Consider the following 27937-nt stretch of genomic DNA (forward strand, 5'->3'; position numbering starts at 1 on the left):
CTCCTAGTTATCCTCCGGGTGCGATTCAAAATGTTGGTAATAACCTTTAAAGCCCTACATGGCTTAGGCCCGGGGTACTTGCAAGACCACCTGCTGCCATTATCAACCTCCCATCGCCTGGTTCACTCCCACAGAATCGGCCTCCTCAGGGTGCTGTCGGCCAGGCAATGCCGCCTGGTGACCCCCAGGTGGAGAGCCTTCTCTGTGGGCACGCCGACCCTCTGGAATAAACTGCCTCTGGAGCTGCGGATGGCCCCTGACCTTCGGTCTTTCTGCCGTGACCTGAAGACTTGGTTATTCCAACAAGCGGGTCTGGACTGATTATGTTTTTTTAAATTTGGCTTTTATTGAGTTAAATTGTCATGTATCTATTACATTTATTGTTTATTTCTTTTTTTAAATTTTGTATTCCATGTTTCTTAAATTTTTTGTTGTGAGCCGCCCTGAGTCCTTAGGGAAAAGGGCGGCATATAAATTCAATAAATCTAATCTAATCTAATCCCACCTTTGTCACCAGTGTTGTGTACTGGGTTCGTTGCGCCGGAATGAAGACGAGGCGAGTGAGTTCAGCAAAGATCATGGTTTATTGCTTGCAGGATCTGAACTAGAGAACAGGGCTGCAGCTGCAGTAATTTATACCCTGGCCCCTAGGCGGTGGCCAATAGGTTTGAAGCAACCTATTACCACCTAGGGGCAACCAATGGCAGCACTGGAGACGGGTTGTCTGAGATGTTGGGAGCCATTAGCTAGCTCCCTGCTCCAGCCGTTACCACATGGTGTTAACAAGCAAGCCCAATACATTACACAAGGTATTGTTATCAGGAGTTTTCTCCAATACCAATGTTCAAAAGTGTCTTCCTATACTGCTTCTTCAAAATCCAACTTTTGCTTCCATAGAGTACAACAGGGAATATCATTCCTACACAATTCTGATCTAAACACATCACAGCACCCAAGTATCTTTTCCAAAGTATCAGCCCTACCAAGAACTAATCTGTGGTGTAATTCTTTATTGCTAGATCCTTTATTGTTCATAATTGACTCTAAAAAGGAGTAGATTTAATATTTTTAATGTCTTGCAATTTGAAGTAGGGTTGCATTAGTTTGGTCTTCCTTATATTTAATTGTAGCTGCTTTTTTCATAGTAGTCCTTGACTTCCATTACTTGATCATCTGCATTTTCAGCTGTTGGAGTAGTGTCATTAATATAGGACCAGGTTACTTGGTTGTGGGAGTACAAGTGTATACACTTTGAAGCTGTGGTGTATTAAACAAGAATATCTGATTTTTATTATTTTATTTTAGATTTATGGTGCGCAAAAGATCGGCATTAGACAATTATAGGGTGCGGTAAAGCTAGGCCCTTTTGTTCAGAGGCACATTTGAAAGTCGCTGGCATTCAGTAGCTGAAGTGAACTACGAATTTGAAAAGGTCACGTGAAGAAAACGAATGGCAAAATTAAAGCCTGTGGCTTCCATCGCACTATGTTGCAATAAGTATGAAAACACTCCTCCTTAAAGAGCCGAGGACAATTTAAGGCTGCTTAGCCTTTGGGGCTGGGAACGAAGGCCAGGTCACGTAGAATGCCATACTGCCATGGCCCAGCTGTGGGAAGGTGCAACTAGGAAACGCCCTTCAGCTTGACTTGTAATCAAACGAGCTTCTCGCTTCGAGATATCAAATCTCGTTAAAGCAAAGAGAAGCGAGGTAAGGGAAAACAGGGGAGGGCAAAAGTTTCCTCGGGGACATTCTAGGAAACGCCTGTTGTTTTATCTCTGTCCACCCAGTCATCCTCGCGCACCCGCCACCCCCTCCCCATTGGCAACCAATATTCTGCTCCTCTCGGCGTTAACTTCCTCTCCCGGAGCAGCGAGCCGAGAGGTCGGGCGTGGAAAGGAGCGCTCCGCCGCTGGGGCACTAGCCAGTCGCGGCCGAGTGCGCGCTCTCCACCCTTTGCCCATCGGCTTCGCCTCGGTTGCGCGGGTATTCCCTAGCGCTTGAACCTCTGGAAGTTGGTTCCGCAGCAAAATCCGGCAAGGTAGGCTTTGGAAGAAGAACCGCTGGAGCAAAAATAGGTCCGGTTCGGCTTTTCTCCCCTGCTGGCGGGCGTTATTTGTAATAAGTGCCCCGTTACAACCAATAGAAGAAAGGAGAAATATTGCTTGCAAAATTCGGTTGCATACTGGGGGGGGGGGGGAGACGGGACCAATTAAATACAAAATGTATTTCTGTACACGAAAAATGTTATCTTCACAATGATAACTTGTAATGCCTCTTTTTGGGAATCCAGCTCAAGGTTGAACTAAAAGTAGAACTTGGCTCAGGAATTACTTGATCAGTTTTGGAATGATTAAACAGCAGCAGCAGCAAAGCGACACTCGTTCCGGTTTCTGAGACGAAGTAAAGATGGAGTAACTAGGTTTGGAGTTTTGTGGAAGGACTGGCGCAGTAAACTCATGGTTTCATTCATTCTAAGGATTAACTTTTTGCATCAATTCCATTTTAGTATATTTCGGGGTTTTTCTAAACTTAGCAAATACTATAATCCCATTTTATACACTTTTGCCAAATATTCCATAGGACAGTATTTCTTCTACTCCCCACATCTTTTTGCTGTCTATATGAACATTCCTCCTGATATTCCCACCCCTCTATTATAGTTACTCCTGGTAATAGCATTACAAGTGATAGGATAGCTATATTGAAATTAATTGAGAATGCAGTGTGCGAGGCATGATGTGATCTCTGAAGATACTTTGATGGAAGGTATTCCAGAAGGAGAATATTCAGGTTCTGAACATATACAGAGCACCTTTTTTCACACCAAAGAACCATCACTGCTTTTTTTAATAATCATTTTTCCCATTGAAAGAATGTGGCTTCCAAGTGGGTCAGTTCCCACAACTCTTATTTTATTTATTAAGCTCTGCCTAAGGATCTTAGAACATATGTGAGTGTGAAAATGGGGGAGGGCAGAGACGGCAAAGCATGGCAGTTCCTTCACAAGCTCTCTTCTGGTGTTGATCTCGGATACCTATTTGCTCACTTCTCTATGTGGCGGTTTTGTCAATTCTGCAAAACTTCCTGCCACAAAAAGTATACACAAGGTTATGTTGGCTGAACAGCAACTCTCTTGCAACACAGAGGAACTGCAGCATGAACTTTCACAGGGACTGAATCTTTTAAAACTACAGCAAAATAATTACCATGATTCTGTGTGTTTTTTAATTTAATAATGGTTTGTAATGTATTATAATGTTGCATGTAAGGATGTTTCCATTCCATTGTAAAAGGTCTGGACTTCTCTGACTAGGAGAAAGAGCAATATAGAAATAAAATATCTTCCTCTTCCCCTGTATCTGCATGCAAAATAAAACAGGTGCAAGTCACAAAATATAGCTGGGATAAGCAAAACATTAAGTCTTTCAACCCCACTTAATGTTACTTTTGAAACATACATACATACATAGATACATAAATTTATACTAACCAAACTATGATAAACATAATCATGAATCACACATTTTATCTTCTGTTAAAATCATTTGCATTTTGCAGTTTCATAAATAATTGAAGCACAGATTTTATTGGTTTCAGAGTTACCCCGTCAGCCCTCTCAGGTAGACCAGACAGGAAACATGACCAGATGAGCTAATTGTAAATCCAAATTAACAGAATCTTGCAAGTCTAAAAGTACAGATCTGCAGCCATCTTTTACTACCTGATAAATTTGGGAGGTTCATTTCTGAGTTTCTCTGCCCATTGTGGAACTATGGGCTCCCCTGCTCCTCCCCCCATTTTCCAAGGTCATCCTGCCTACTATTTTGCCCCCAAGCCCTAAAGTATACTTTTGCCCTTAATACAACTAGGTAAGCCTCAGTAAGTGGCTAGTTTTATCTGGGATTGGCAGCTAAGTAGGGTCTGGGCCTAGTTGCCATTTGTATGAGTGACTTCCAGGCTGGATTGAGAAATCAAAAATCTCCCAGAAGAGGGTTAGGGGTTAGGCAAACTATTTCTGCAACACCATCAAGAAAATTATGGAGATGTCAGGAACTGAGCTTGTCCTTGCAGTCTGGAAAATACATTACAAAACCCACATTGCGTATTTCTAGTTAGCCAGTTAATATTATCTAGAATAAAAAAGGAAATAGATTTTTTTTTGTTTTTTAAAAGTAAATATTAACAGAGGCTGTGTTGTATATTTCCAAGTTAGTCAGCAGCTAATATTATCTTGGAGGAGAAAGGAAGAAGTTAGATTTCATTTCCGTTCCCTGATTAACTGCTATAACATCAAGGGCCCTCTCGGAGCTGAGAAGTCTCAGATATTGAGAGCATGCTAAAATATATCTAGACATGTGCAGCAATTTCACAGTGCTAACTTTAGCACATATCCAGAAAGGTTTATTTTCATTTTGAACTTCTTATGAACCTGCATATGTAGCATCCTTGAACCTTGGCAGTTTTATAATGGCTGTAAAGCCCAGCTTGATCAGGTAGGGAAAACCAAAATACAGGTAGTCCTTAACCAATAACAGAATGACAGAGTTGGAAGGGACCTTGGATGTCTTCTAGTCCAACCCCTTGCTCTGGAAATATTATAATCCTACCCCCCTGCTCTGGAAATCTAGTCCAACCCCCTGCTTCTTGACTTACAACCATTGGTATAGTTACAAAGGCCTTTTAAAAATGACACTCAACCAGTCTGATAGCATCCCCAGAACAACATGATCAAAATTTGGATGCTTGGCAACAGGCATGTATTTACAATTGTTGCAGAGTCATCAGGTCATATGATTGCCATTTGTAACCTTCCCAGACAGCTCCTTGACAAGCAAATGCAATGAGAGAAGCCAGTTTCAGTTAATGACTACATGATTCACTTAACAAGTGCAGTAATTCAATTACCGTAACTGTATTAAAAAAAAGAGATAAAATCAGGCATAACTCACTTAACAACTGTCTTGCTTAGGAAATTCTGGTCCCAATTATGCTTCTTCTCTCCTCCCCCCCCCCTAAAATTTTCTAGTGTGTTTTCCAAGGACCTCTGAGGGTGTCTGAAGGGTGTGGTCAAACAGGTTAAGATGGCAGCTGCAGTAGCCAAAGGTCCACATATTTTCACATAAAAACAGGGCATTGATCAAAACATGACTGTCATACTAACTTTTATTGACCATATTTAGCATACTACTCTGATGACCTCTTTCCTTTTTGCTTTATTGTTATATTTTTAAATTTATTTAAATTTATTTAAATACTTGAGAAGTGTAATGATTCAGTGTTCAAAACAATTCAAAACAAAAGAAATAAAAAATAAAAGTTTTCCATTCAATGCAGATCAGAGTAGAATTGTTTTATTTATTTGTTTAATTTTCTTACTGGTGAAATGCCCCAGTTGTAAAGAACTCTAGGCAGTTTGCAGTTACAGGTAAACCCTCGACTTACAACAATTCATTTAATGACTTTTCGAAGTTATAATGACACAGAAAAAAGTGACTTGTGACCAATGCCGCTTGGGGTGTGTGTGAAAGCCCTAATAAGCAGGCATATACATAGAATGAAGGCTACTGCTAAGCTTGTAAGCCGCCCTGAGTCTTCAGAGAAGGGCGGGATATAAATGGAATTAAAATAAATAAAATAAAATTGCAGCATCCCCTTGGTCACATGATCAAATTTTGGATTCTTAGCAACTGACATATTTATGATGGTCGCAGTGCTCTGGAGTTATGTGACCACTTTTTGCAACCTTTTGACAAGCAAAGTCAATGGGGAAGCCAGATTCACTTTACAACTGTGTTACTAGCTTAAAAACCTCAGTGATGCACTTAATAATGGCAAGGAAGGTCGTAAAATGGGACAAAATTCACTTTACAAATGTCTCGCTTAGCAATAGAAATTTTGAACTCAGTTGTGGTTCTAAGTTAGGTAAAATAGTAAATATTCAATCAGTGAAATAAAATAACAAATATTAATAATCCTGGTTCCGTAATCAGTCTCCAAAGGCCTGGAATAGCTGGGTTTTTACCAGCATCTGAGAGGCCAAGAGGGTTGCATGATAGTAGTAAAGCATCAGACATATTTAAATGAAAAATATCAAAAGTTCTTTGTGCACTCTTCTTTCTTACTTAACTTATTTTAGAAGTTTTATCAAGTGAAACTTTTAAAATAACCTACAGAACATTGTTCTAGTATTATGCATCATTATATTTAATTCATTTTAGTTGTACCTTATGCTAAAAAGTTCAGGATGACAGAGATCACTCTATTCTAAAGTGGGGTCCTAGGATCCCTGGACCACAACCTAGACCAAGAACCTCTCAGAAATCTACAAAATAACTTGCCAATTATGTTGAAAAATAATACAATATTAAAAATCCATCATATAATCTTAAGAAGCAGTACTAACAGCAAATATATTGGTTTTAATTTTTAATCTGATAATTATCAATATAACTCATACGAAAAAAGCTCTTTTGGGGATTGTCTGTACTAGCAAGGGGTCCTGAGAGAAAAAAGTTTAAAAGCACTGTTAAAGATCTATTTCTCCATAGATACACAACAAATCATATTCCCATTTTTCCAACAATCAGGAGAGCATACAAGCTTTATGACTGAATGGAGATAAGAATTGGATTTCTGGCATTGTAATTAGTACCTGGCCAATCTTAGCTGATCTAAAAAAGCTAAACATTAGTACTTGTATGGAAAACCATAGATCAGGAGTGTCAAATTGCCAGCCTGCGGGCCGGATGCATCATGCCAAAACTGCACCCACCCCATTGCCGGCAATGGGAAAAAAGTCGCAATAGATCGTGACAAGTTGCGTGACGTCGCGAGCTTGACACCCGTGCCATAGATGACCCAAAAACTAAGTGGGCAATTGAAAGCATCCAGGAAGAAGGAAACATTAGACCAGATTGTTTTTAAATTCATGTATTGCACATGTGAAAGTACTCTAGAACTATACTGGTAAAATTACATGTGTTCTATAAATATGATAGCTTTCATTGTTGCAACTAGCAAATTATTTTTGATAGGTACAGCAGTGTAATTAAACAGGAAAGCTGTATACCAATTTTAGCTTACTGGGTAGCTATGAAGACTTGGAGTCTGTTCATAAAGGGTGTGACTTAATGTACACTCATGATAAGGTGTGAAATGGGATGTTCACTTGATGTGTGCTTTTGGAGGTTTAGCTTGTGTGAGTCTGCAGCCTACATTGCATTTGTAGGCAGAGAGACACACACATTCAGAAGAAAAACAATTTGATTAATGCACTAGAACTAGAATTTTATTAGAATTAGAAAACTGTGCAATTCTATTAATTTTGTCTGGGAATTTACCTGTAGTATGTTTTTCAGGTATGTGAAAAATAATGTATAGTAAAAACCAAACTAATGATGGTATAGTAAAAGACAGTATAGAAAAAAACCAAACTCATGACAGTTGTTCAGAAGAGGAAACTTTTTCAAAAGCAATTTTAATGTATTGGGGTAGCAGAAGCAAAAGCAATGCCTTTGGATTGGTGGCATGCGTAAATATGTTAGTTTGTTTCAGTTTGCTGATTGCAATCTGGAAAATTATTTGATTGTTTATAACTTAGATTTCTTAGACTGCCCAACTAGACAGTGACTTTGAGCTTGCATAGAGGTGGCTCTGTGTTTATAACAAAAGTACTCTCCAACTCCAGTGATTCTTGGCTGCAAATCATTTTGTCTCTGGAGGATACTTAATCAGGCTGAAAATGTACTCTGGCATTTGGTAAAAAGATGGCGTTACATTTGCTGTTAGTTTGTCTTTTTCCTTCCTTCCTCCTGAAAAATCTCAACGTACAAAGGCTGCATTGCAAGATTAATGCATTGTCTTTTTGGTTGAAGGCAGAGACCCTCATGATATAAGAACTGATAAAAGTACAATTAACTAAGAGTATTCTCTAATGTATTGGGCCTATTTACTTGGAACTGTTTCCACATGTCTTTGAATGCTGCTTGAGATTGCTTAATCAGGGAGTCTGTGTAACGGTTGCTGGCTTCCCAGACATGCAGTCTCCAGGACGATCATTGGTTGGCTCTAGGGCGGCAATAGGTTCCTTCAAACCTATTGGCTGCCACCTAGTGGCCAGTAGTATAAGTAGCTGTGTAGAAGCCTTGGTTTCTAGGTCTGTTCTTGTTCTACAATAAAGCAATGTTCCTGTTTGAACCCTCTCGTCTTGCCTCCTGCTTGCAAGAAACCCACTACACAACATATTTCATAAAGTTAGCCTTGTAAACAATATCAAATTTAAATTCAAGATGTTGGTCTATTACAAAGTCAAGGAAAACCAGGCAATTTACACTAACTATATTTCTGACTATAAGTACACATATGAATTTGTTAACATACCGTGGAGGGGGATGATCTAAATATCTATAAATCCAATCCGCTTGAAGAGCATGTGTTGATTGGATGCCAGGTTAATGGTTTGATACCAGAAAGCACAACTGATAGCCCATCAGTTTAAAGATAGGATTTTACAATGCGATAGGAAACAACATAGTGCATATGAGAGAAAGCCTGTTCCTTTTTTTCTTTTATATTGTTTCCCAATTCATGCAGTAACATTCAAGAATTAGAAACCTTGGTCTCAAGATATAACATAACATAACTTGAATTAGTGAAAGACAGAGAAACTGTATTTTCCCATATTATTTCAGATCTATAGTATACCTATAAATTCTTTCAAAATCTAATGATCAAGGTGGGAGTAATTGCTAGGCACTGTACTATTGTACTCCTTTCTTTAATTTGGTGCCAAAATTGCATCTGCCAAGAATTCACAGGTAATATAACTTTTCAGAATTTAGGACATACATGAAGTTTACCAGTGGTGGAAAATTGCTAAAATGTGACTGTGTGCCCAGTTTAGATTGTAGTAGCTTTCTGCTATCCCACAAGAGAAGAATTTTAAAAGATCAATCCAATCAAAAGTGCCTCTGTGTGCTAAATTAGTGTTTTTGAACTCAGCAACTTAAAGAGGTATGGGATTCAAGTTCCAGAATTCCCCAGCAAACATATTATAATTACCCAAGAATGCAGTTAAAACTGTTGGTGCCTCAGCACATTCTGCAGGGAGAATAATGATGTGTTTTTCTGAGTCTGTGCAGAGGAGAGAGTATACAATATCAATCAAAGATGTCTCTATCTCCTTTAGTGTTAATATATGCCATTTGTATTGGAGAAAGTCTACTGAAACATCAGAACAAAGACCAAGCTTGGATTTGTAAAGGTTTTAAAGGCAATGATTCTTACCTTCCATGAACTATTATCATGATACAAAGGGAAGAAGCCACCTCACTGCAGTGCATCGAGGTAGTCAATCGTTCTTTAGTGATCCAGAATTTGGATCCAGTAAACAAAACTATTGGCAAAAAAGGATCTACTGAACACAGCTTTGCCACATATTTTCTTAGAGAAAAAGAATGAGTAAATGCTGTTGAAAGGATATCAAGATTCTCTGAAAGTCTCTAAACCAATTTTCTAGGCAAGGTGCATCATTTCTAGAATATGGAATAAGACATGAGTTCTAGAGTTCTGTCAGTTACCTAAATTCAAATTTTTGCTTGTATTAGTGAAGTTAAACTAGCGTCTTCGAACTCGACTACTGATATCTCTCATAAATATTAATTGTCTTGAATTGCCTGCTATTTGGCTTCATCCAGGGGCCATTGTTAATAGTTCAGATGCTCAGATCAGTGATCTATTTGTAACTTTCACTGTTGTTCATTTATGATATTCAGAAACTGGTGGGCCATGCTTGAATGTTGCAAACATTCTCCACATATATGTATTTGTAGCTGAAGCTTTTTCTTTACAACAGAAAACAGTTAATTCTGTTATCTTACTTATTCTAAGACTTATTGATTTTGATATTTGATTGGCAATAAGCTGTTTGTCAGGAAAAATTAATTAGAAAATTTAATGACAGTGTGCTGAATAAATAATGACCATTTTAACAATTAGGTTTCTTTTTTTGTTTTGTTTTGGTGCATGGAATATTGACTGATCATAAGTCATTAAGGGGCTAACTTGAAGCCTCATAGATTTCCAAGAAACTTAATTTAAGGAAATAGGCTATAATTCTTCGTAATTTTTTGTTTCTTGTTAAACAGTCTCCAAGAATCAGACACATTTAAACATAAAAAACCCAACTTGTCTATTTTGAAATGCATCAAATTATTAACAATGAATATTATAAAAATATTTGCTATGAATTTTCCTACCCTGACAGCATATATGCCTGCAGGCATCAAAATAACCAATCAGTGTCCATAGCTCTCTTTACAAAAGAGAGTTTTGTGCATTCTCATTATTCAAGCAATCATACCTATTATGGAAATATATGTCAGGAAATAAATTATGGTTGTATTATTTGATTCTGCAATAAAAATAATAATTCTAACCTCCAATAGAAAGTAGAGAAATAAAAGAAATTTAGAGAAGTTTTTAGCGTTGCGTAATTTATCATTAATAATGCACAGGCCTCTCTCTGAAGACAGTCTGGAAAGCTAAGTTGGTCCAGACTCAAGTAGCCAAACTGTTGGCAGTGATAAGCAATTCAACAACATAACTATTGCTTCAGTCACCATAAGTGTGCTGCTGTCAACTTAGAAAATTCTATATCAGGGGTCTTCAAACTTGGCCCTTTTATGACTTTTGGACTTCAACTCCGAGAATTCTTCAGCCAGCATGCTTTGCTGAGGAATTCTGGGAGTTGAAGTCCACAAGTCAATAAAAGGGCCAAGTTTGAAGACCCCTGTTCTATATGGATGACTTACGTCCACTGGCAGGGTGGTATCCATGATGTTTCCACCCATTCTGTGCAACCATTTTAGAAGGAATGTTCAGGAGATTATGAAGAACCCGATGTAAGGGGTCTGTCTCCTAGGCCAAAGTGTGAATTGAAGGAGCAAAGCATGACAGGCTTTGACCTGGCAACTTGGGAGCCATTGAAGGAAGAGCTTGAATGTGTAGAGAAGCCAGGAATCAACATCTGTTATAGAAGCACAACATCAGGCTCAGTCACAGGCAGAGAAAGATTAAGGGAGTTAGAATAGAGACATTTTGAGAGGCTTCTCAAATGACAGGGTCGTGAGTCAGGAAAACGGGCACAACTGAATCAGTACAATAAAGAAGAGTGGAATCAGACTTCTATTGGCAGATGGTTTTCCAACCTTGGATCTAACTTCCCCAGCATGTGTTGCTTCTGATCTGGTTAATCCTCAGACTGGCATGACACTACCTTCAACTACCTTCAAATTGGATGATTACAACTTGGGCTTATCTATATGAAATGAGACTACATTCAAATCGGATGATTAGACCTTGAGTTTATCTACATGGGCTCTTGACTTCTGAAATAACCTTGTTTGCTCTGCCTGAGCTTTCCAGTTCTTGCATTGGAGTGAGATAGGTGACACAGAAAGACCTCTGATCCTCATCTTACCTCCTGCAATTGTAACTGCTGGAACAGGCTATCTGGAGAAGTCCTTGGTGGTGGCTCTTGAATAGCTCACCTTCCAAGTTTCATTTATCCTGTTTTTCTGGTTTTCCATTCAGCTGTGAGAGCTGTATTATTTTGCTAATGGTGCTGCTCTTAGCAGAGCAGACTAAAGAAATTGTCCTAGAAATCAGAGAACAACCTGACTGCTTCCTTGAGAAAGCTTTTGCTGGGAAATGCAACATATAGATTCTTAATAGAGCAAATGGTATCCAAGTCACCTGAAAAAGAATGGATTGTACATAAGATCATTAATTCTGCTGTTGAATAGACTTTTTCCCTAGTGATTTTTGACTCTCCTCAGATTATAAAGGCGTATCTGTAAGACTTTCTAGCTTATTATTTTTCAAAATTATTTGTCAGCCTATGTTGAAAAATAACACAATATTAAAATCTCATTAAACAGTCACGAGTAGTGACAATGAATGCAGCAGTTTTAATTTTTAGTACAGCAATGATAAACATAACCCATACAAACAAAAGCACTTTTGGGGTCCTCCGTAATTTTTTAAAATGGGAAATGGTCTGCAGAAAAAACCTCCACCATTCTAGCCTAGTATCTTATTGCTGATAGTGTTCTTTGTGCCCTATGAAATGATAAAGTACTGATTGCTTTAGCCAGATTCCTGATACTTCAGAAGAATAGTATGAATCATAATAGCAGTAATGCATTTACTTCTCATGGATTCTTAGACTTGATTCAGTTAACACATTAAACCATAATGTAGTTTGTTTGGTTGTGGCTGGTATATTGTGTAAAACCAGCTAATTGTCATTAATTGCACAAACTAACATTTCATGGCTTCTCGCAATGGATGAACAAGATATTTGACATTACCACGTCAGCTTTACAATATTGTCTTCTGAGATAGTCTTTATCAGCTGGGTCTTTCAAAGTCTGGTGATTATAAGTTTCAGAATTTCATGCTAGCATGTAGGGGTTGATTCCTGGAAATTGCAAAGCTTTGTTGGACTCCAGGTTGGAAAGATATTCTAATTCCAATTAGTATTCAGAAAACTGAACATTTTATTTTTTTAACTGGGGGAGCTGCTTATCAATTCTGTAAAGCTACTCAACTTCATGATAACTCTGGTGATACGCAAAATTAAAAAGATTGAAAAAAAACATAAAACAGAAATGATGAATGTTTGGAAGGGGCAAAGCAAACAATTTATCTAATATAATCACTTTTCCCCCAAGCAGTCCACCACCCAAGCTAACCTCCTATTACATTTGATCTTTGTTTTTGTGGCCTGAAGGGGAGAGATAGAAATTGTGGTTTAGTTTATTTGATTAACACATTCAGGGAACCAGTAAACAAATTTTTAACAATGAAATATGCCCCCCAAAGAGGCAGTAAATGTACTCTGTTTAATAAAAGCATTTGACAAATCCATGAAAAATAGGCATCTTTTAAGAAGAAGCATCCCTTTCCTTCCTTCCTTCCTTCCTTCCTTCCTTCCTTCCTTCCTTCCTTCCTTCCTTCCTTCCACCCATCCATCCAGTTCTTATGCATGTGTGTATCATTTAAACAAAAATACATTTTGACTTTGATGTTATTAATGCATATGTGTGTATGTGTATACATACAAATACAGTAAAAATATTGAACAATAAAAAAGTTCTACAATAAAATAAAGACACAATATGAACTAAAGCAATCAATATTGCTAATTTCGGATCCGATCAATAATTATGCTACCAGAACTAATTTTATGATATAAGTCATAATAACCAGGGATAATGGTGGAGAAAAGGCTGTTCTTTTCCATAGAGAGGGGAAAATAATCAGTTTAATTATGTGCTTACTCCTTAATTTCTTTCTTAAACTGACTCAGTTCCATATACAGCTAGTAGAAGGGCTATAAATGGTGCAGTCTTTCATCATGGTCAATCTTCATCTTCATTCTGGTTGAATCTTAGGTGCTATTCTGAAGCCTTTACTTTAGTGTTTCTTGCCTATTAGAAGATAACGCTGCATGTTTCCAGTAACATACATTAGTTTAGAAGTAAATGTTCCTCAAACTGAACCCCTGCAAATTGCATTTCTTAATTTGCATATTTTCCTGGGAAATTATACAGTTAGCCCTAGATTGAAAATAGAGTCTCTTTGTAGTTGAAGTCCTCCATTCCTTTCTTTATTGCACTATTTCTTATTTCCTTGAATAAAAATGAAACTTTGCTTAGCATTGTACATTATGTAGAGGTTTTTTTATGAAGGAATTACTGAAATATATTAGAAAATAAACAAAGGCACTTCCTACAGCAGCTGCTGTGTGTTATGTTTTTTTTCCTTGTGACTTCAGTCAGCGACATAATTAGAGTGCTGTGGGCCTCAAGGAATAAATCTCTGTGATGGGACCCCCAGTGATGAGAGGGGCCGGGTGTTGACCCCCATCCAGGCTACAGCAATTGAGGGCAGCAGTAGAAGGAAGAAGAGGAGGGTAATATCCTTGGTTTTCCCCTTCACACCAACAGGCTGTCCTGGAAAGATCATCCCTCATCTCCTCACTTACTCAAGGCATCGCTGTGCTCTCCTCCATTCATATTTCCATTCAATATACATGCAGCTTCCATGCCCCCTCCCCACATGCCCCTCACCCCTCTGTCTGAAAGACTTTCTCTCTTAGGTATCTGGGCTAAGAAAATCTGGATGATTGTAAGAGGGAAGCCAAGAAATATGGAGGCATTTGCATTGTTTTTTCACATAGCAGACATTCTTCACTCCAGTGTCCCTGGAGAATTAATAAAACGTGGAAAATGATCTGAAATTTCTGGAGGACTCTGTTTTTACTGAAAACAGAAACTATCATTTTGGAAAATAGGACATGATATGATCAATGACTCATATTGGAGTAGTGCTGCTTGAATCCCAAGAGCTTCTCGCTCTAAATAAAAATCGAACTGTTTACAAGTGGTCCTCAATTTACCATCCTAACTGAGCCCAAATTGAGTTTGCTGCCATAGGTTGAAGCATCACATGGCCAGATTTGAAGGTATGAGTGTTTTTAAGATGGTCGTTAAACAAAAGCTGCAGTTGTTAAGCAAATCCATTTTCCCTAGTGGGTGTTTTTTTCTTTCGTTTTTACCAGAAACTGGAAGAACATGGCAGAAATTGCAAAAAGCAAAAAAGCTCTTAGGAAGTGGGGGGTCATCATAAGTTTGAATGATCACTAAGCAAATGGTTTTATGTCCAAGACTACTTGGAAAAAAACTGGAGACAATGGCAAATTATTTCTATACTGATGGCAAAAAAAGTTATATATTTTGTCCATAAAGTCAACAATAATTAAATTTGATTAAAATGAGGATTATTTATTAATTACATTTACTAATTTCAGTAAAATGTTTTTTTCAGATCCATGCTAAAAACATCCATTCTTTTTCAACCTTAGAACAATTTGTAAATTCTTTGTAGACAGTAAAATATGGTACTGGAACCCATTTCACATTTTTGTGTTTCAGATGGAGGAAGCCTGTGAAGATATAGATCAAATGTTCAGTGACTTATTGGGAGAAATGGATTTGCTAACTCAAGTAAGTGTGCTCATGGGAAATAGAACAAATAAAGCTATATTCTTCCTCTTCAGTTTTCTGTTTTTTATATTTATTAAATTGTAAACATTCTTTTCTTTATGCTAGAACTTTTTCCCTGTGTGAGGCTTTTAAATTGATGGAGTAAATCAATGCAGTACAATGCAATCAAAACACCAAAGTTTTTCTACTTTGCACACCCACTGCATCTTTCAAAATAGAAGGGAAAAAAGACTGCAATCCTCCTACCCACAGTATTTTATGCTGCAATTGGGATTTGTGTTGTATAGTTAGTACGTTACATTTCCCTCCAAAGTTAATTAATGCTGAGAACAGAACATGACAAGTAGTAGTGATACTGGATACATGTAGATCAGTGTTTCTCAACCTTGGCAACTTAAGATGTGTGGGCTTCAACTTCCTGGCTGGGAATTCTGAGAGTTGAAGTTCATGTAATCTTAAAAGTTGCCAAGGTTGACAATTATATCAATTTTGTTATGCTGCAGTCTGATTCTACAGTTGTTGAAATTCTTTTTTTTTCTTCATTAATTTACATTCAGCACCCTATGATGACAAAGTGAAAACAGAATTTTAAAAATGTCTGTGAATGTATTAAAAGAAAAAACTGAATTATCACATTGGCATAAGTATTCAGGCCCTTCACTCAGTGCTTTGTTGAAGGACCTTTGGCAGCAGTTACTGCCTCGAGTCTTCTTGGGTATGATGCAACAAGCTTTGCACATCTGGATCGGGATTTTCTGCTATTTTTCATTGCAAATCTTCTCAGACTTAATCAGATTGGACTCCAATTCCTGGAAGCCCCTGTCTCTACTGCTTCTTCCCCCCATCAGAAGATGAGTCAAGCAGGACCATAATATATTTTTTTACAGATTGTGTTAATATTAAGAAAGATATTTTGGGAAAACATGGAATCTGGAGCCTGGATAATATACTCCTCCTCTGGAAGGGCCTTTTGTATTACCTTCTGACATTTGTACTGCTGGTGACAACTTGTTTGACCTTTATCACCACTCAAGATTTTTTTTTAAATTCCATTTTATATCCCGCCCTTCTCCGAAGACTCAGGGCCGCTTACAAGCTTAGCAGTAGCCTTCATTCTATGTATATGCCTGCTTATTAGGGCTTTCACACACACCCCAAGCGGCATTATTACAAAGTCAGCTTATTGCCCCCAACAATCTGGGTCCTCATTTTACCTACCTCAGAAGGATGGAAGGCTGAGTCAACCTTGAGCCTGGTGGGATGCGAACCTGCACTAATTGCAGGCAGCTGGTGTTACCTAAGGAGGCATTAGCCCACTGCTCCACCAAGGCTTCTTTCTATTTCTTTCTAGTCTTGTTCCTTGTTTTTCCTTTCCTCCTCTGGAGACATCTGTTTTCCTTTTACACAATCTTCATTATGTTTTTGTCTTATTTTTTTGTTGCTTGTGTTTGATGGAGAGCTGCATAGTTTTTATGTAAGCAAGTGGGTTGCTTGTATCTACAGTAAAGCTATGGTTGAGAAATTACTTATCAATTCCTGCTATAACTGGGAAGATTTGTTTTACAGCCAAATGTTACTTAATATTGGTATGTGTATGTATGTGCACACAGGTGCGCAGGTGCTGGCTCCTTTTTGGCATTGTGACTTCTGATAAGTACAGGGAGTGTAGAATTATTAGGCAAGTTGTATTTTTGAGGATTAATTTTATTATTGAACAACAACCATGTTCTCAATGAACCCAAAAAACTCATTAATATCAAAGCTGAATATTTTTGGAAGTAGTTTTTAGTTTGTTTTTAGTTATAGCTATTTTAGGGGGATATCTGTGTGTGCAGGTGACTATTACTGTGCATAATTATTAGGCAACTTAACAAAAAACAAATATATACCCATTTCAATTATTTATTTTTACCAGTGAAACCAATATAACATCTCAACATTCACAAATATACATTTCTGACATTCAAAAACATAACAAAAACAAATCAGTGACCAATATAGCCACCTTTCTTTGCAAGGACACTCAAAAGCCTGCCATCCATGGATTCTGTCAGTGTTTTGATCTGTTCACCATCAACATTGCGTGCAGCAGCAACCACAGCCTCCCAGACACTGTTCAGAGAGGTGTACTGTTTTCCCTCCTTGTAAATCTCACATTTGATGATGGACCACAGGTTCTCAATGGGGTTCAGATCAGGTGAACAAGGAGGCCATGTCATTAGATTTCCTTCTTTTATACCCTTTCTTGCCAGCCACGCTGTGGAGTACTTGGACGCGTGTGATGGAGCATTGTCCTGCATGAAAATCATGTTTTTCTTGAAGGATGCAGACTTCTTCCTGTACCACTGCTTGAAGAAGGTGTCTTCCAGAAACTGGCAGTAGGACTGGGAGTTGAGCTTGACTCCATCCTCAACCCGAAAAGGCCCCACAAGCTCATCTTTGATGATACCAGCCCAAACCAGTACTCCACCTCCACCTTGCTGGCGTCTGAGTCGGACTGGAGCTCTCTGCCCTTTACCAATCCAGCCACGGGCCCATCCATCTGGCCCATCAAGACTCACTCTCATTTCATCAGTCCATAAAACCTTAGAAAAATCAGTCTTGAGATATTTCTTGGCCCAGTCTTGACGTTTCAGCTTGTGTGTCTTGTTCAGTGGTGGTCGTCTTTCAGCCTTTCTTACCTTGGCCATGTCTCTGAGTATTGCACACCTTGTGCTTTTGGGCACTCCAGTGATGTTGCAGCTCTGAAATATGGCCAAACTGGTGGCAAGTGGCATCTTGGCAGCTGCACGCTTGACTTTTCTCAGTTCATGGGCAGTTATTTTGCGCCTTGGTTTCTCCACATGCTTCTTGCGACCCTGTTGACTATTTTGAATGAAACGCTTGATTGTTCGATGATCACGCTTCAGAAGCTTTGCAATTTTAAGAGTGCTGCATCCCTCTGCAAGATATCTCACTATTTTTGACTTTTCTGAGCCTGTCAAGTCCTTCTTTTGACCCATTTTGCCAAAGGAAAGGAAGTTGCCTAATAATTATGCACACCTGATACAGGGTGTTGATGTCATTAGACCACACCCCTTCTCATTACAGAGATGCACATCACCTAATATGCTTAATTGGTAGTAGGCTTTCGAGCCTATACAGCTTGGAGTAAGACAACATGCATAAAGAGGATGATGTGGTCAAAATACTCATTTGCCTAATAATTCTGCACTCCCTGTATAGGCACCTAGCCTATGCACGAAACCTGCATGTATTTTGAGCGTAATGGAAAAGGGGTAAATTTGGCTTAGCTGGAATTCGCAATTTTAAAATGACAAGATGGGAAATGGCATTAGACAGAGTTTTGATCTGTTTGGGTTCCCCCCCCCCATCTTTATTCTTCCATTTTGGTGCCTAACATTTCAGACCACCTTTCCAATAAATCTAAAGTAGTGATCAACTGTTCATAAAACTGCCATCAGAACCTTATTAATGAGATTGTTCCCTCATCAATATAAGAATGGAGTCAGCCATAAGGTTGTTGCCAGAATAGGCTTTTGCCTCAGTTCCCCTTTTGTTCTATTTCTTTATTTGTATATAGTTTTATCTTTTAAAGCTTCCTTCTCTGTTTTCCCCAATGTGTCTGCTATTTTCTTTCACGGAGTGAAGCAATTGTACATTCTCATCTTGACAATAAAGCTTTCCACGTATTTGGAATATTTTACTTCTCATTTCCTATTTTATACCTAGCTTACAAATGAGAAGTAAAGTATACGAGTGCAGTTCCAAAATATACTTAGAAATTTGTGTTGGTTATCTATGTCTTGGGATATCCTGTTACACAGCCTTGGTATTCCTCTGTTTAGAGAGATCTCTAATTTTCCCTGGTTATAAGGAACTGCTCTCCTGTTTTCCACTGCTGTTTCCACCTTTCTCCCATCCTCCCATTTTCCACCCTGTCCTAAATTGTGAAAGGAGCCGATTATCCCATTCTTTTCAGTCAACGCTTATGATAAAAGAAATCATTTTGTCAATGTTGAGATTGAGTGATTTATTGTGAGTGGAAGATTCCCATAGGCAAGCTTTGATTCTAATAATTGATTTTTAAAATGTTCAGAACAAAAGTAGATCTGTGAAAACGTGATTGATCCTTGAAGCACATGAAAAACAGTAAAAAACTGACAGAACGTGAAATCTCATTTCACATCAGTGGTGGAAGAGACAGCGTTAGATGCCTTCTCCAAATTTCAGGTTCTTTCTATGAATATTAACATTGCTGGATGTTTTGCTAGGGTTGTGCAATGAAAGAAATTGTGTGCAGGCACAGCACAGGGAAGTAGTTTGCCAAAGAAGTAGTTGTTACCGCATGGTACTACTTAAGCTATCTTGCAAGGCTGTTGTAAGATGAATAGTAAGAAATTTCAAGTTAGACACTGAGTGGGTTAGCATAATATGTTTATTTGTGGTTAATTTAACCAGGGACCTACTCAATTCAACCCATTTTCTGTATAGTGTTTTCTACAGATCCAGCCAAAAGGAAGTACTTTTTCATGTAGCACATGGTTAAACTATGAAATTCATTATCATAAAATGTAAATATGATTATCAAATGGGATAGTTATAAGAGAGGTGTATTAAGGGAAGCAATTATTCTACTTTGGACATATTATGCAAAAACCTAGCTCTCTGGAGAAGACTCTAATGATGGGAATGGTGCAAGAAAAGAGAAGAAGAGGGCGACCAGCAGCACGATGCCTAGACTCAGCATTGAAAGGACCGGATTAGGGATAGTTCATCATAGAGAAAATATATGTGGTTGCTAGGAGATGAAAATAACTTGATGGCACATTAGCTCAATCAAGTTTAACAATGACCCTTGATCATCAGGGCTTTCTTGAAGAGGTGGTCAAAAAGTCAAGATGATAGCTATGATTGTGTGGTTGAAGATAATCTGATTTTTAAAAAATGTTAGTTGGCAAATACAGCACAATTACAAGAAAAAGCTCAACATTTCATGAGATAAAAAATATTGAAAGCAATGTATTATACCGATTGCCCAGGATTTAAATGTTGGCACTGACTTATAATAAAATAACGTAAACAAATGAAACAGGATAACAATTTTTTTAATATTTTAATGGTTTATTAAGTCAGTGTTTTATTGTTAAAATGGTTCTGTGTACTCTACCTTGAATTAAGGGATTACACAGTCATAAAAAGGGATTAATAATGTAAATGTAATAAAGTTTCAGATTTGTTGGGACTTTAGCCAGAATCACTGAGAATGTACATTCAGGGATTATAATACCAGCCCATCTAGAGAGTACCAATGCTAGCTGCTAGAAAAGAAAAGTGTCACTTTTATATATGGGTTGTGGGTTTTTTAGGAGCATCTGGTTGTCTACTGTGACAACAGAATGCTGGACTGGACAATCTTCTGGTATAAAACCACCATGGTTATTCTTAAATTCTTAGATGCTCCCATTCTTCTATGTAATGTTTATGCAATAAACACTGTTCTGTATCTTGGAAGTTATTATTAGCCAAGATTCATGTGCTAATTTTGATCTTCAAATGTGTTTATGTTGTTTATCATACAGCTACAATAAACCATTATTCAAAAACTATTATAATATGCATGTATTTATATGCATATATGTATGTATGTGATATTGTAGTTGAAGAAAATATTCTGGAAAAAAGTTTGTAGGTTTCATAATTCTAAAACTAAATATTTCCTACCAAGATAAAAAGTCAATAGAAATATAAATGTACTTTCCATCATAGGAGACTATAAAGGTTTCCAAATTTTAAAACTTCTTTTTTTTTAATCAGAGCTTAGAAGTGGAAGCCATGCCTATTCCACCCCCAAAATTATCTGATGCTGAATTTAATTTTGCAGTTGGCTTCAAAGATTTAAATGGTAAGTACTAAAAAAATGCATTGGGCATACTTTCTTATGCAGATTAGAAGTATGATAATTGTCCAGTGAATTCCAATGTATTCTACCTAGTCTTCAAAAGATAAATATGGCTGACATTATAAAAACTAAAGTTTTACAATGTTTTCCCATATCTTCTATTGGTTTGAATAGGACATTCATTTACTAGAAAAAAATATAAAATTGAGTTGAAGAATAATGCAAGTTTTTTAAATATATTTGCAAGTTTTCCAAGACCTATAATCAGGCAAAATGTGAAGAGAGACAAGGGAAGAAGAAAAAAAAGTGACCTATTTTTGAGCTGTCTCAGTACCAGATTATTTTCTAAAATGTAAGGTAATGTTAAACTGCATAGAGCCTATCTTGTACTTTGCCAGATATCAAACATTAATAAATCCTTCATTTTGAAATATGTTTTCCAGCTTTTAATCACTACTGTTTCCATTAAGAATAATAATTCTTGTTGGGAATTATAAGGTTGTACACAATCCATCAGAAAAGCAATGAGGGATGCCTTCTTATGAGATGAGGCATGAGAAGGTTTCTCTAGCATATTTTCAAATGTGATAAATTACCTAATGAAAGGATGCTTCTTCATTTTAGAAGAATCCCAAGAACTGTTGAGTCTATATGTGTTGTCTGTAGCTATCTGTGGAAGACCATCTAATGGTGTATATCCGGCATGTCAAACTTGTGACGTCGCGCAACTTATTGTAACTTTTTCCTCATTGCCGGCAATGGGGTGGGCAGGGTTTCTTTGTGATGCATCCGGCCCACCGGCTGGCAGTTTGACATGCCTGGTGTATATGGAAGTACTGTTTCTTAATAACATTGGATAAGATCTTTGACACGTTTTATCTTTTTTTGCAACAGAGTCCTTGAACACATTGGAAGATACTGATTTAGATACTTTAATGGCTGATCTTATAGCAGACATCAGTGAAGTAGAAAAGACCACATTACAAGAACCGAGGGATACCTCTTACAATGAGCAAGGTGCCATTATGCAGCCACCAGCAAAGGCTACTCCTACTTGTGGAACTCAGTCAGTGCTAAGTAATATTCCTCCCCATGTTGAGAATGAGATACCGGGGGCCCCTGCAGAAATACCAATGCCGTCACCACCCCCTCCAGCCATTCCTCTGCAGCCGCTCACTCAGGTTAGCAACCAGAGAATTCCTGAAGGAAGTTCTTATCTTAATATTCTCAAAATACTGGCACACGGACATGAGATAAACTAGATTATCAAAATGTCAGTTTCTGATTTATCTAACTTTCGTAATGTTTGTTGTGGAAAGTTATTAATCTTAGTACAATTTTGGAAGCTTTGTTACTTAAAAAGATTGAGGAAAGAATGTAAAGTGTCTGGACTTAAACTCTTAGAGTAATCTAACAAATAATCCAGGCTGAGGAAACCCTATGTGGAACAGGCCAATGGGTATTGTATGGAAGATGATGTCATGCATGTTTATTTAATAGCAAGTCTCATAACTTTTCTCTGACTTTTGCAAGTATGGATAAAACTGCAGAATAAAAAGCTTCCAGATGGGCTTCAGCCTGATGTTTATACATCATCTTATCTACTACATTCGCTACAGCAAGAGCAAGGATATTCGGCAAGCTATGATCATTCAAATATGTACCAAATGTACACTCATCCCAAAGAATGGTTATTATCTGGAATGATTAGTAGGGGAAGTTTATAATCTGTTTGTAGAGGTTAATCTCTGCTGAAAGGAATGCAGGATACTGGAAGAGGAGGAGGAGGAGGATTACAAGTAGTCCTTGACTTACAACCATTTGTTTAGTGACCATGTATGGTAGATGGAAGCTTTACTCTCAAATATTGTTGAAAACTACAATGAGGATAAATGAGCGTGGTCAATACAGTGATGTTTCCACTGATTTTTTTCATTTGAAGAGATATTTCCTGAATTGTCAAATTAAGCTGAAGAGAAAATTACCTGTTCAAATATACAAGATGCTGCAAATAAAATTGCAGAGAATGGTAGAATGATGAGTGAAATAAAAAAAGAGTCTCATAACCATGTATGATAGTCAAGGCAAGTCATTTGGCTATTGCCTACAATTTTATTTTTAAAAACTAGCCTTCTGTGAGTGCAGGTGAAGTGATGAAGTTGTCATAGTGAGGTGAATCACGATCCATCCATTGGGGAGATGGAAAAGGAGTTGAAACTTGTTGTGGGACAAAGTGGGATTTTTTTTTTATTTTAATTCCATTTATATCCCGCCCTTCTCCGAAGACTCAGGGCGGCTTACAAGCTTAGCAGTAGCCTTCATTCTATGTATATGCCTGCTTATTAGGGCTTTCGCCCCCCCCCCAAGCGGCATTATTACAAAGTCAGCTTAATTGCCCCCAACAATCTGGGTCCTCATTTTACCTACCTCGGAAAGATGGAAGGCTGAGTCAACCTTGAGCCTGGTGGGATGCGAACCTGCACTAATTGCAGGCAGCTGGTGTTACTTAAGGAGGCATTAGCCCACTGCTCCACCAAGGATTTAGCATCTTTTGTTTTAGCAAAGCAATGGAAACAGAAAGAACACACTATTGCTATAAAGTATAGTACAGTGATTGATAAAAACAAAAGGAAAAGAAGCAACATATTTCAGAAAACTCAAAAAGATGCAGATGATGAGACTGTATACTTCAGGGGTCGGCAACCTCGGCTCTTTTATGACTTGTGGACTTCAACTCCCAGAATTCCTGAGCCAGCTATGCTGGCTCAGGAATTCTGGGAGTTGAAGTCCACGAGTCATAAAAGAGCCGAGGTTGCCGACCCCTGGTATACTTGAAATAGGGTGGGGGAGGGGAATCCTAATTTTTGGTCATGTTTAAAAGGGATAATAGAGAAACTTTCCAAAATGCAGTAAGAACTTTTTTGGGGGAAAATTATTAAATGATGATGGACAAGCATATTTTAAAGGACCTTTACAATTTTATTTCCACCTTCTAGGAAGCACAAGAACAAGCAAAAGCTGACAAGATTAAACTAGCATTAGAAAAACTAAAGGAAGCCAAGGTTAAAAAGGTAGGTTTATCTGGCTGCACTGCCCACTATCTGCTACCCATTATTCACTACCATTTCTTTAAATATCATGTTTGATGCACAGGAGTGGTGTTCTCTTTAAGGAAAGTTAAACCAAATTATAAATGCATCCAAATTGTAACTTTTAGATTTATAACAAGTTATTAAATGCTTTGTGGGTATACTAAGGGTGTTTAAATGCTGGTTATATTTTTGGACAAACTGGGAACAGTGCTTCTTTTCTGATGCCAACCCTATAAGATAGACTAGACCAGGAAACCAATGCCATATGGGTCAGATCTATTTTTATTGTAAGAGTTCTAGTAATCGAACCTTGCAAGTCTGAATGTGCTTCCATCTTTCTCACTTTATCTTCATGTGAATTAGGGAGGGTTTTTTTTTCAGCCAATTTTGGCCCTGCCTAGAACTCCCATCTAGATCTTATGCCTAGTAAAGTTGGTACAGGATTGCAGTAGGGGCATAATGATATATCCTATCTGAGATAAGTTGCTGATAGCTCATGTATGTAGGAATGTCATAATTTTGTAAATTGCCTTAATTTTTAAAATGCGCATATAAAATAAGTAGAACAAATGCTTGTTCTTTCTTGATTTCCTTCTTATTTTTCTGGGATCATAATATTCTTGATGCTTTAAAATGAGTCTTTTAACAAGGAATTGTCAAAGTTCATATATATATATATCAAGAATTTCTAAAAAGACTATTGTAAAGGAAAGAGCATTATAGTGACAGTTCATAATAAAAATAATGCTGAAATTTCCAGGATTGATTTTAATGAATTTTCAGTATGTCCACTTATATCTACAGTTGCATTAAGTTACTCTTTTCTTAGGCAAAAAAAAAACCCATTGCATAAAACAAACCCTCTGCTTTTTGGGCCTCTGATTGGACCCCCCTTAAAATCAAAGAGAAATGTTAGAAATGACTTAATTGCATTAATATGGTGGGAGTCAAGACCAAATAATTTCATTTGAATGCAAAGCCAGATTTTAAATGCTGGTCTTTGTGAACATATTATCCAAAACCAAGTTCACAATTCATTTAAAAATCTTATTTAATCAAAAGCATACGTTAAGACAGGAGAGAACAAATCTGGGGGGGTGATGAATGAGAGATGGATTATTTCTCTCAATCCAATTTGTGATACAGGATGCATTTGAATCTGCAATAATCGTCAATTTTTATCATCCATGGCAGACTTTTGTGCACTCTGGCCTTTTCTTCCAGGCTGAAATTAACTGACTGATCTATTATTTTCTTCCCAGCTTGTTGTCAAGGTGCACATGAATGATAACAGCACAAAGTCTCTAATGGTGGATGAACGGCAAGTGGCACGTGATGTCTTAGACAATCTCTTTGAAAAAACCCACTGTGATTGCAATATAAATTGGTGCCTTTATGAAATATATCCTGAACTACAAATCGGTAATTTTCAAACCATCAGGCTATATCTGCTGATATTTGTATGGCTTTCCCAGAGAGCGGTTTCTGGATTCAGCCAGCCTGTTACTGTATTAAATGACAAGTGTGCTGTTTGTTGGGTTCTAAAGCTGTGAATGGCTGGTGTGTGTTTTCATATGTGTATTCATATAGGTGTAATAGGAAAAAACTGGCTAATCAGACAGATGCTCACTTCACACAAATAAGGCTTTTTATCTGCCAACTAAATTTATCAACACTTTTAAGAAGCTTCTGTGTTTTGATGAAATTACTCTTGTTTCTGCTAATTTAACAAAAAAAGCTATAAAGGCCTAATTATTAAGATGCGCAGTCATTTTAAGTTATATTCCTTTCTCTTCCCCTCCCTCCTTCTCTAGAAAGATTTTTTGAAGATCATGAAAATGTGATTGAAGTCTTATCCCATTGGACTCGAGACACTGAAAATAAGATACTATTCTTGGAAAAAGATGAAAAATATGCTGTATTTAAAAACCCTCAGGTAAATTAATATGACGGAGGCCAAGCGTTATTACCCTGTAAGTTGTTAATTTCTAACAGGACCACAAGCATCTTTGAGAGAAGCCACACAAATTTCTTAAAATAATTTGTCCAACCAAAACTAGTAGTAGTATAAAAACTGGCAGCAGGCTTGAGTATGTAAAGACTAGAGCAAGTTTTGAGAGGCTAAACCTTTGGGTCTAGGCATAAATCAAACTGCCTGCCAATCAGAGCAATTTTGTTTATCATTTAGTTATCTGGTTTTTATAAAGGGTATCCCAGAAATTCATTTATCATTTTAAAATGTAATGATATCGCAGTTTAAGACTGACTGCTATAGCTACACCAGTGGAGGCCAGAAAATAGATATGGATTTATTCACTTCTGTAATATAGAGATAAGGATTTAATCAATAAAAGGTACAAATTGCTCATCCACATTCTTAATAATGCACACATTGACTGCCTATGATTAAAAATAATACAGCTTTGATAACAAAGAACAGCTGTAGTGAAGAAACCCCACAGATGTTTCTGGTGATACTGAAAACAAATTATTCAAGACATAAATAATTGTGTACAAAATCCCTTTCTTCCATAGAATGTTCAAGTGTTCGCCAAAATGTTTTGTTCATGTGATTCATCTCTTTCCGGAAGTAAATTTGTTTTGGGGAAGAGAATATCAGGTGTGGATGAGCAAAATTAATTCATATTTTGGAAGATGTACTTTTTATAAATGATTAACCACTCTTAGAACAATTACATCAGTGTCTTTCAGGAGAAAAACAAAGAAGACGAAAACATTTCATGAACAGAATCTCTGTATACATGCCACAGGGGGAAAAATAGATCTCACAAATCTGAAATGTGTCCAGTATTGATTTACTTTAGGACATGTAATGGTACTTATGTTGATTTTAAAGAGCAATTCAAAAACAAGAAAAGTTAAGCAGAAATTTTCAGATATATAAAACACCTATTTTTGCTCCTAAACTTATATTCTAGAACGGGTTCCCAACCAGGATTGCTTGCACCCCCTGTGGGTGCAAGATGATATTCCAGGGGGTGCTAAAACTTGGGTTTTCAAAATTATAGTGTATGTGCCTAATTCATTGTCGTTATTTCAAACTTTTGTAAGGGGTGTGAGAATATATTAGAAGCGTTCTAAGGGTGTGAGGTGTAGAAAAGGTTGGGAACCACTGTTGTAGAATAATCACCAGGGTGTTAATGTAGCACTAACATCAACACTTTCTAGAATTCCTGTCTTTGTTGGGTTGAAACCCTGTGGCTATCACCACATTTAGTAGGCTAAATAACTGTGTTTTGGGCACTTGGCAGCTGGCCTGTATTTAGAGCTGTTGCATGTATTAAATACTGTTGATAACATGACCACACAATTCTTGATGTTTTTACCTAGAACTGGCATATATTTCTGGCTTTTAGCAAATATGCACCATAGTGAACAACAGATTCCCTTAATGACTGCCATTAAATTTGGTTACAACTTACGACTATAGTGGGCAGGCTCCATTATGGTCATAGGTCGAGGATTACCTGTGTATGGGGAACTAAAATTTATTTACGAAAAAGAAAGTATTTCTTTCAAATAATTTAACTTTAAAATAGGAAGGACATTTTAGATTTGGTGAAAGTTCAGTAATGAAGGCAGACAATTTGTATCCTTTTTGGAAGGATGTTGCCGTCAGTTCAGAGTCATTTTCCTTTTAGCTAAATGTAATACATTTCTCTATCCTTATATTTGTAATTGGTTTTCTCCAAGAGCAGTCATATAAAGAGGTTGTGTTTCATGGAACTACTGCAATGACTCAATAAGTAGAAGGTCAAAACCTATTTACCAAAAGCTAGGGCTTCAAATAAACCTACATTTTCCAAATATCTTAATGGTAATAAATGAACCAATATAAATGACTTCTTAA

The 27937-nt window shown here is 37.4% G+C and overlaps 1 protein-coding gene across 2 annotated transcripts in view; it reads left to right on the forward strand.

Annotated features, from left to right (window-relative positions):
- Positions 1-1876: 1876 nt before the first annotated feature.
- APBB1IP (amyloid beta precursor protein binding family B member 1 interacting protein) overlaps positions 1877-27937 on the forward strand; it is a 45877-nt gene continuing 19816 nt past the window's right edge. For both annotated transcript variants that reach the window (XM_083379405.1, XM_083379406.1), the window contains exons 1-7: positions 1877-2039; positions 15001-15072; positions 20890-20977; positions 21869-22155; positions 23971-24045; positions 25329-25488; positions 25881-26002. In XM_083379405.1, coding sequence (XP_083235531.1) covers positions 15001-15072; positions 20890-20977; positions 21869-22155; positions 23971-24045; positions 25329-25488; positions 25881-26002 — 804 coding nt within the window. In that variant the 5' untranslated portion in view covers positions 1877-2039. The remainder of the gene's footprint in view (positions 2040-15000; positions 15073-20889; positions 20978-21868; positions 22156-23970; positions 24046-25328; positions 25489-25880; positions 26003-27937) is intronic.

The sequence above is a fragment of the Vipera ursinii genome, assembly GCF_947247035.1.
Source record: "Vipera ursinii genome assembly, chromosome: Z".
Lineage (NCBI taxonomy): Eukaryota > Metazoa > Chordata > Lepidosauria > Squamata > Viperidae > Vipera > Vipera ursinii.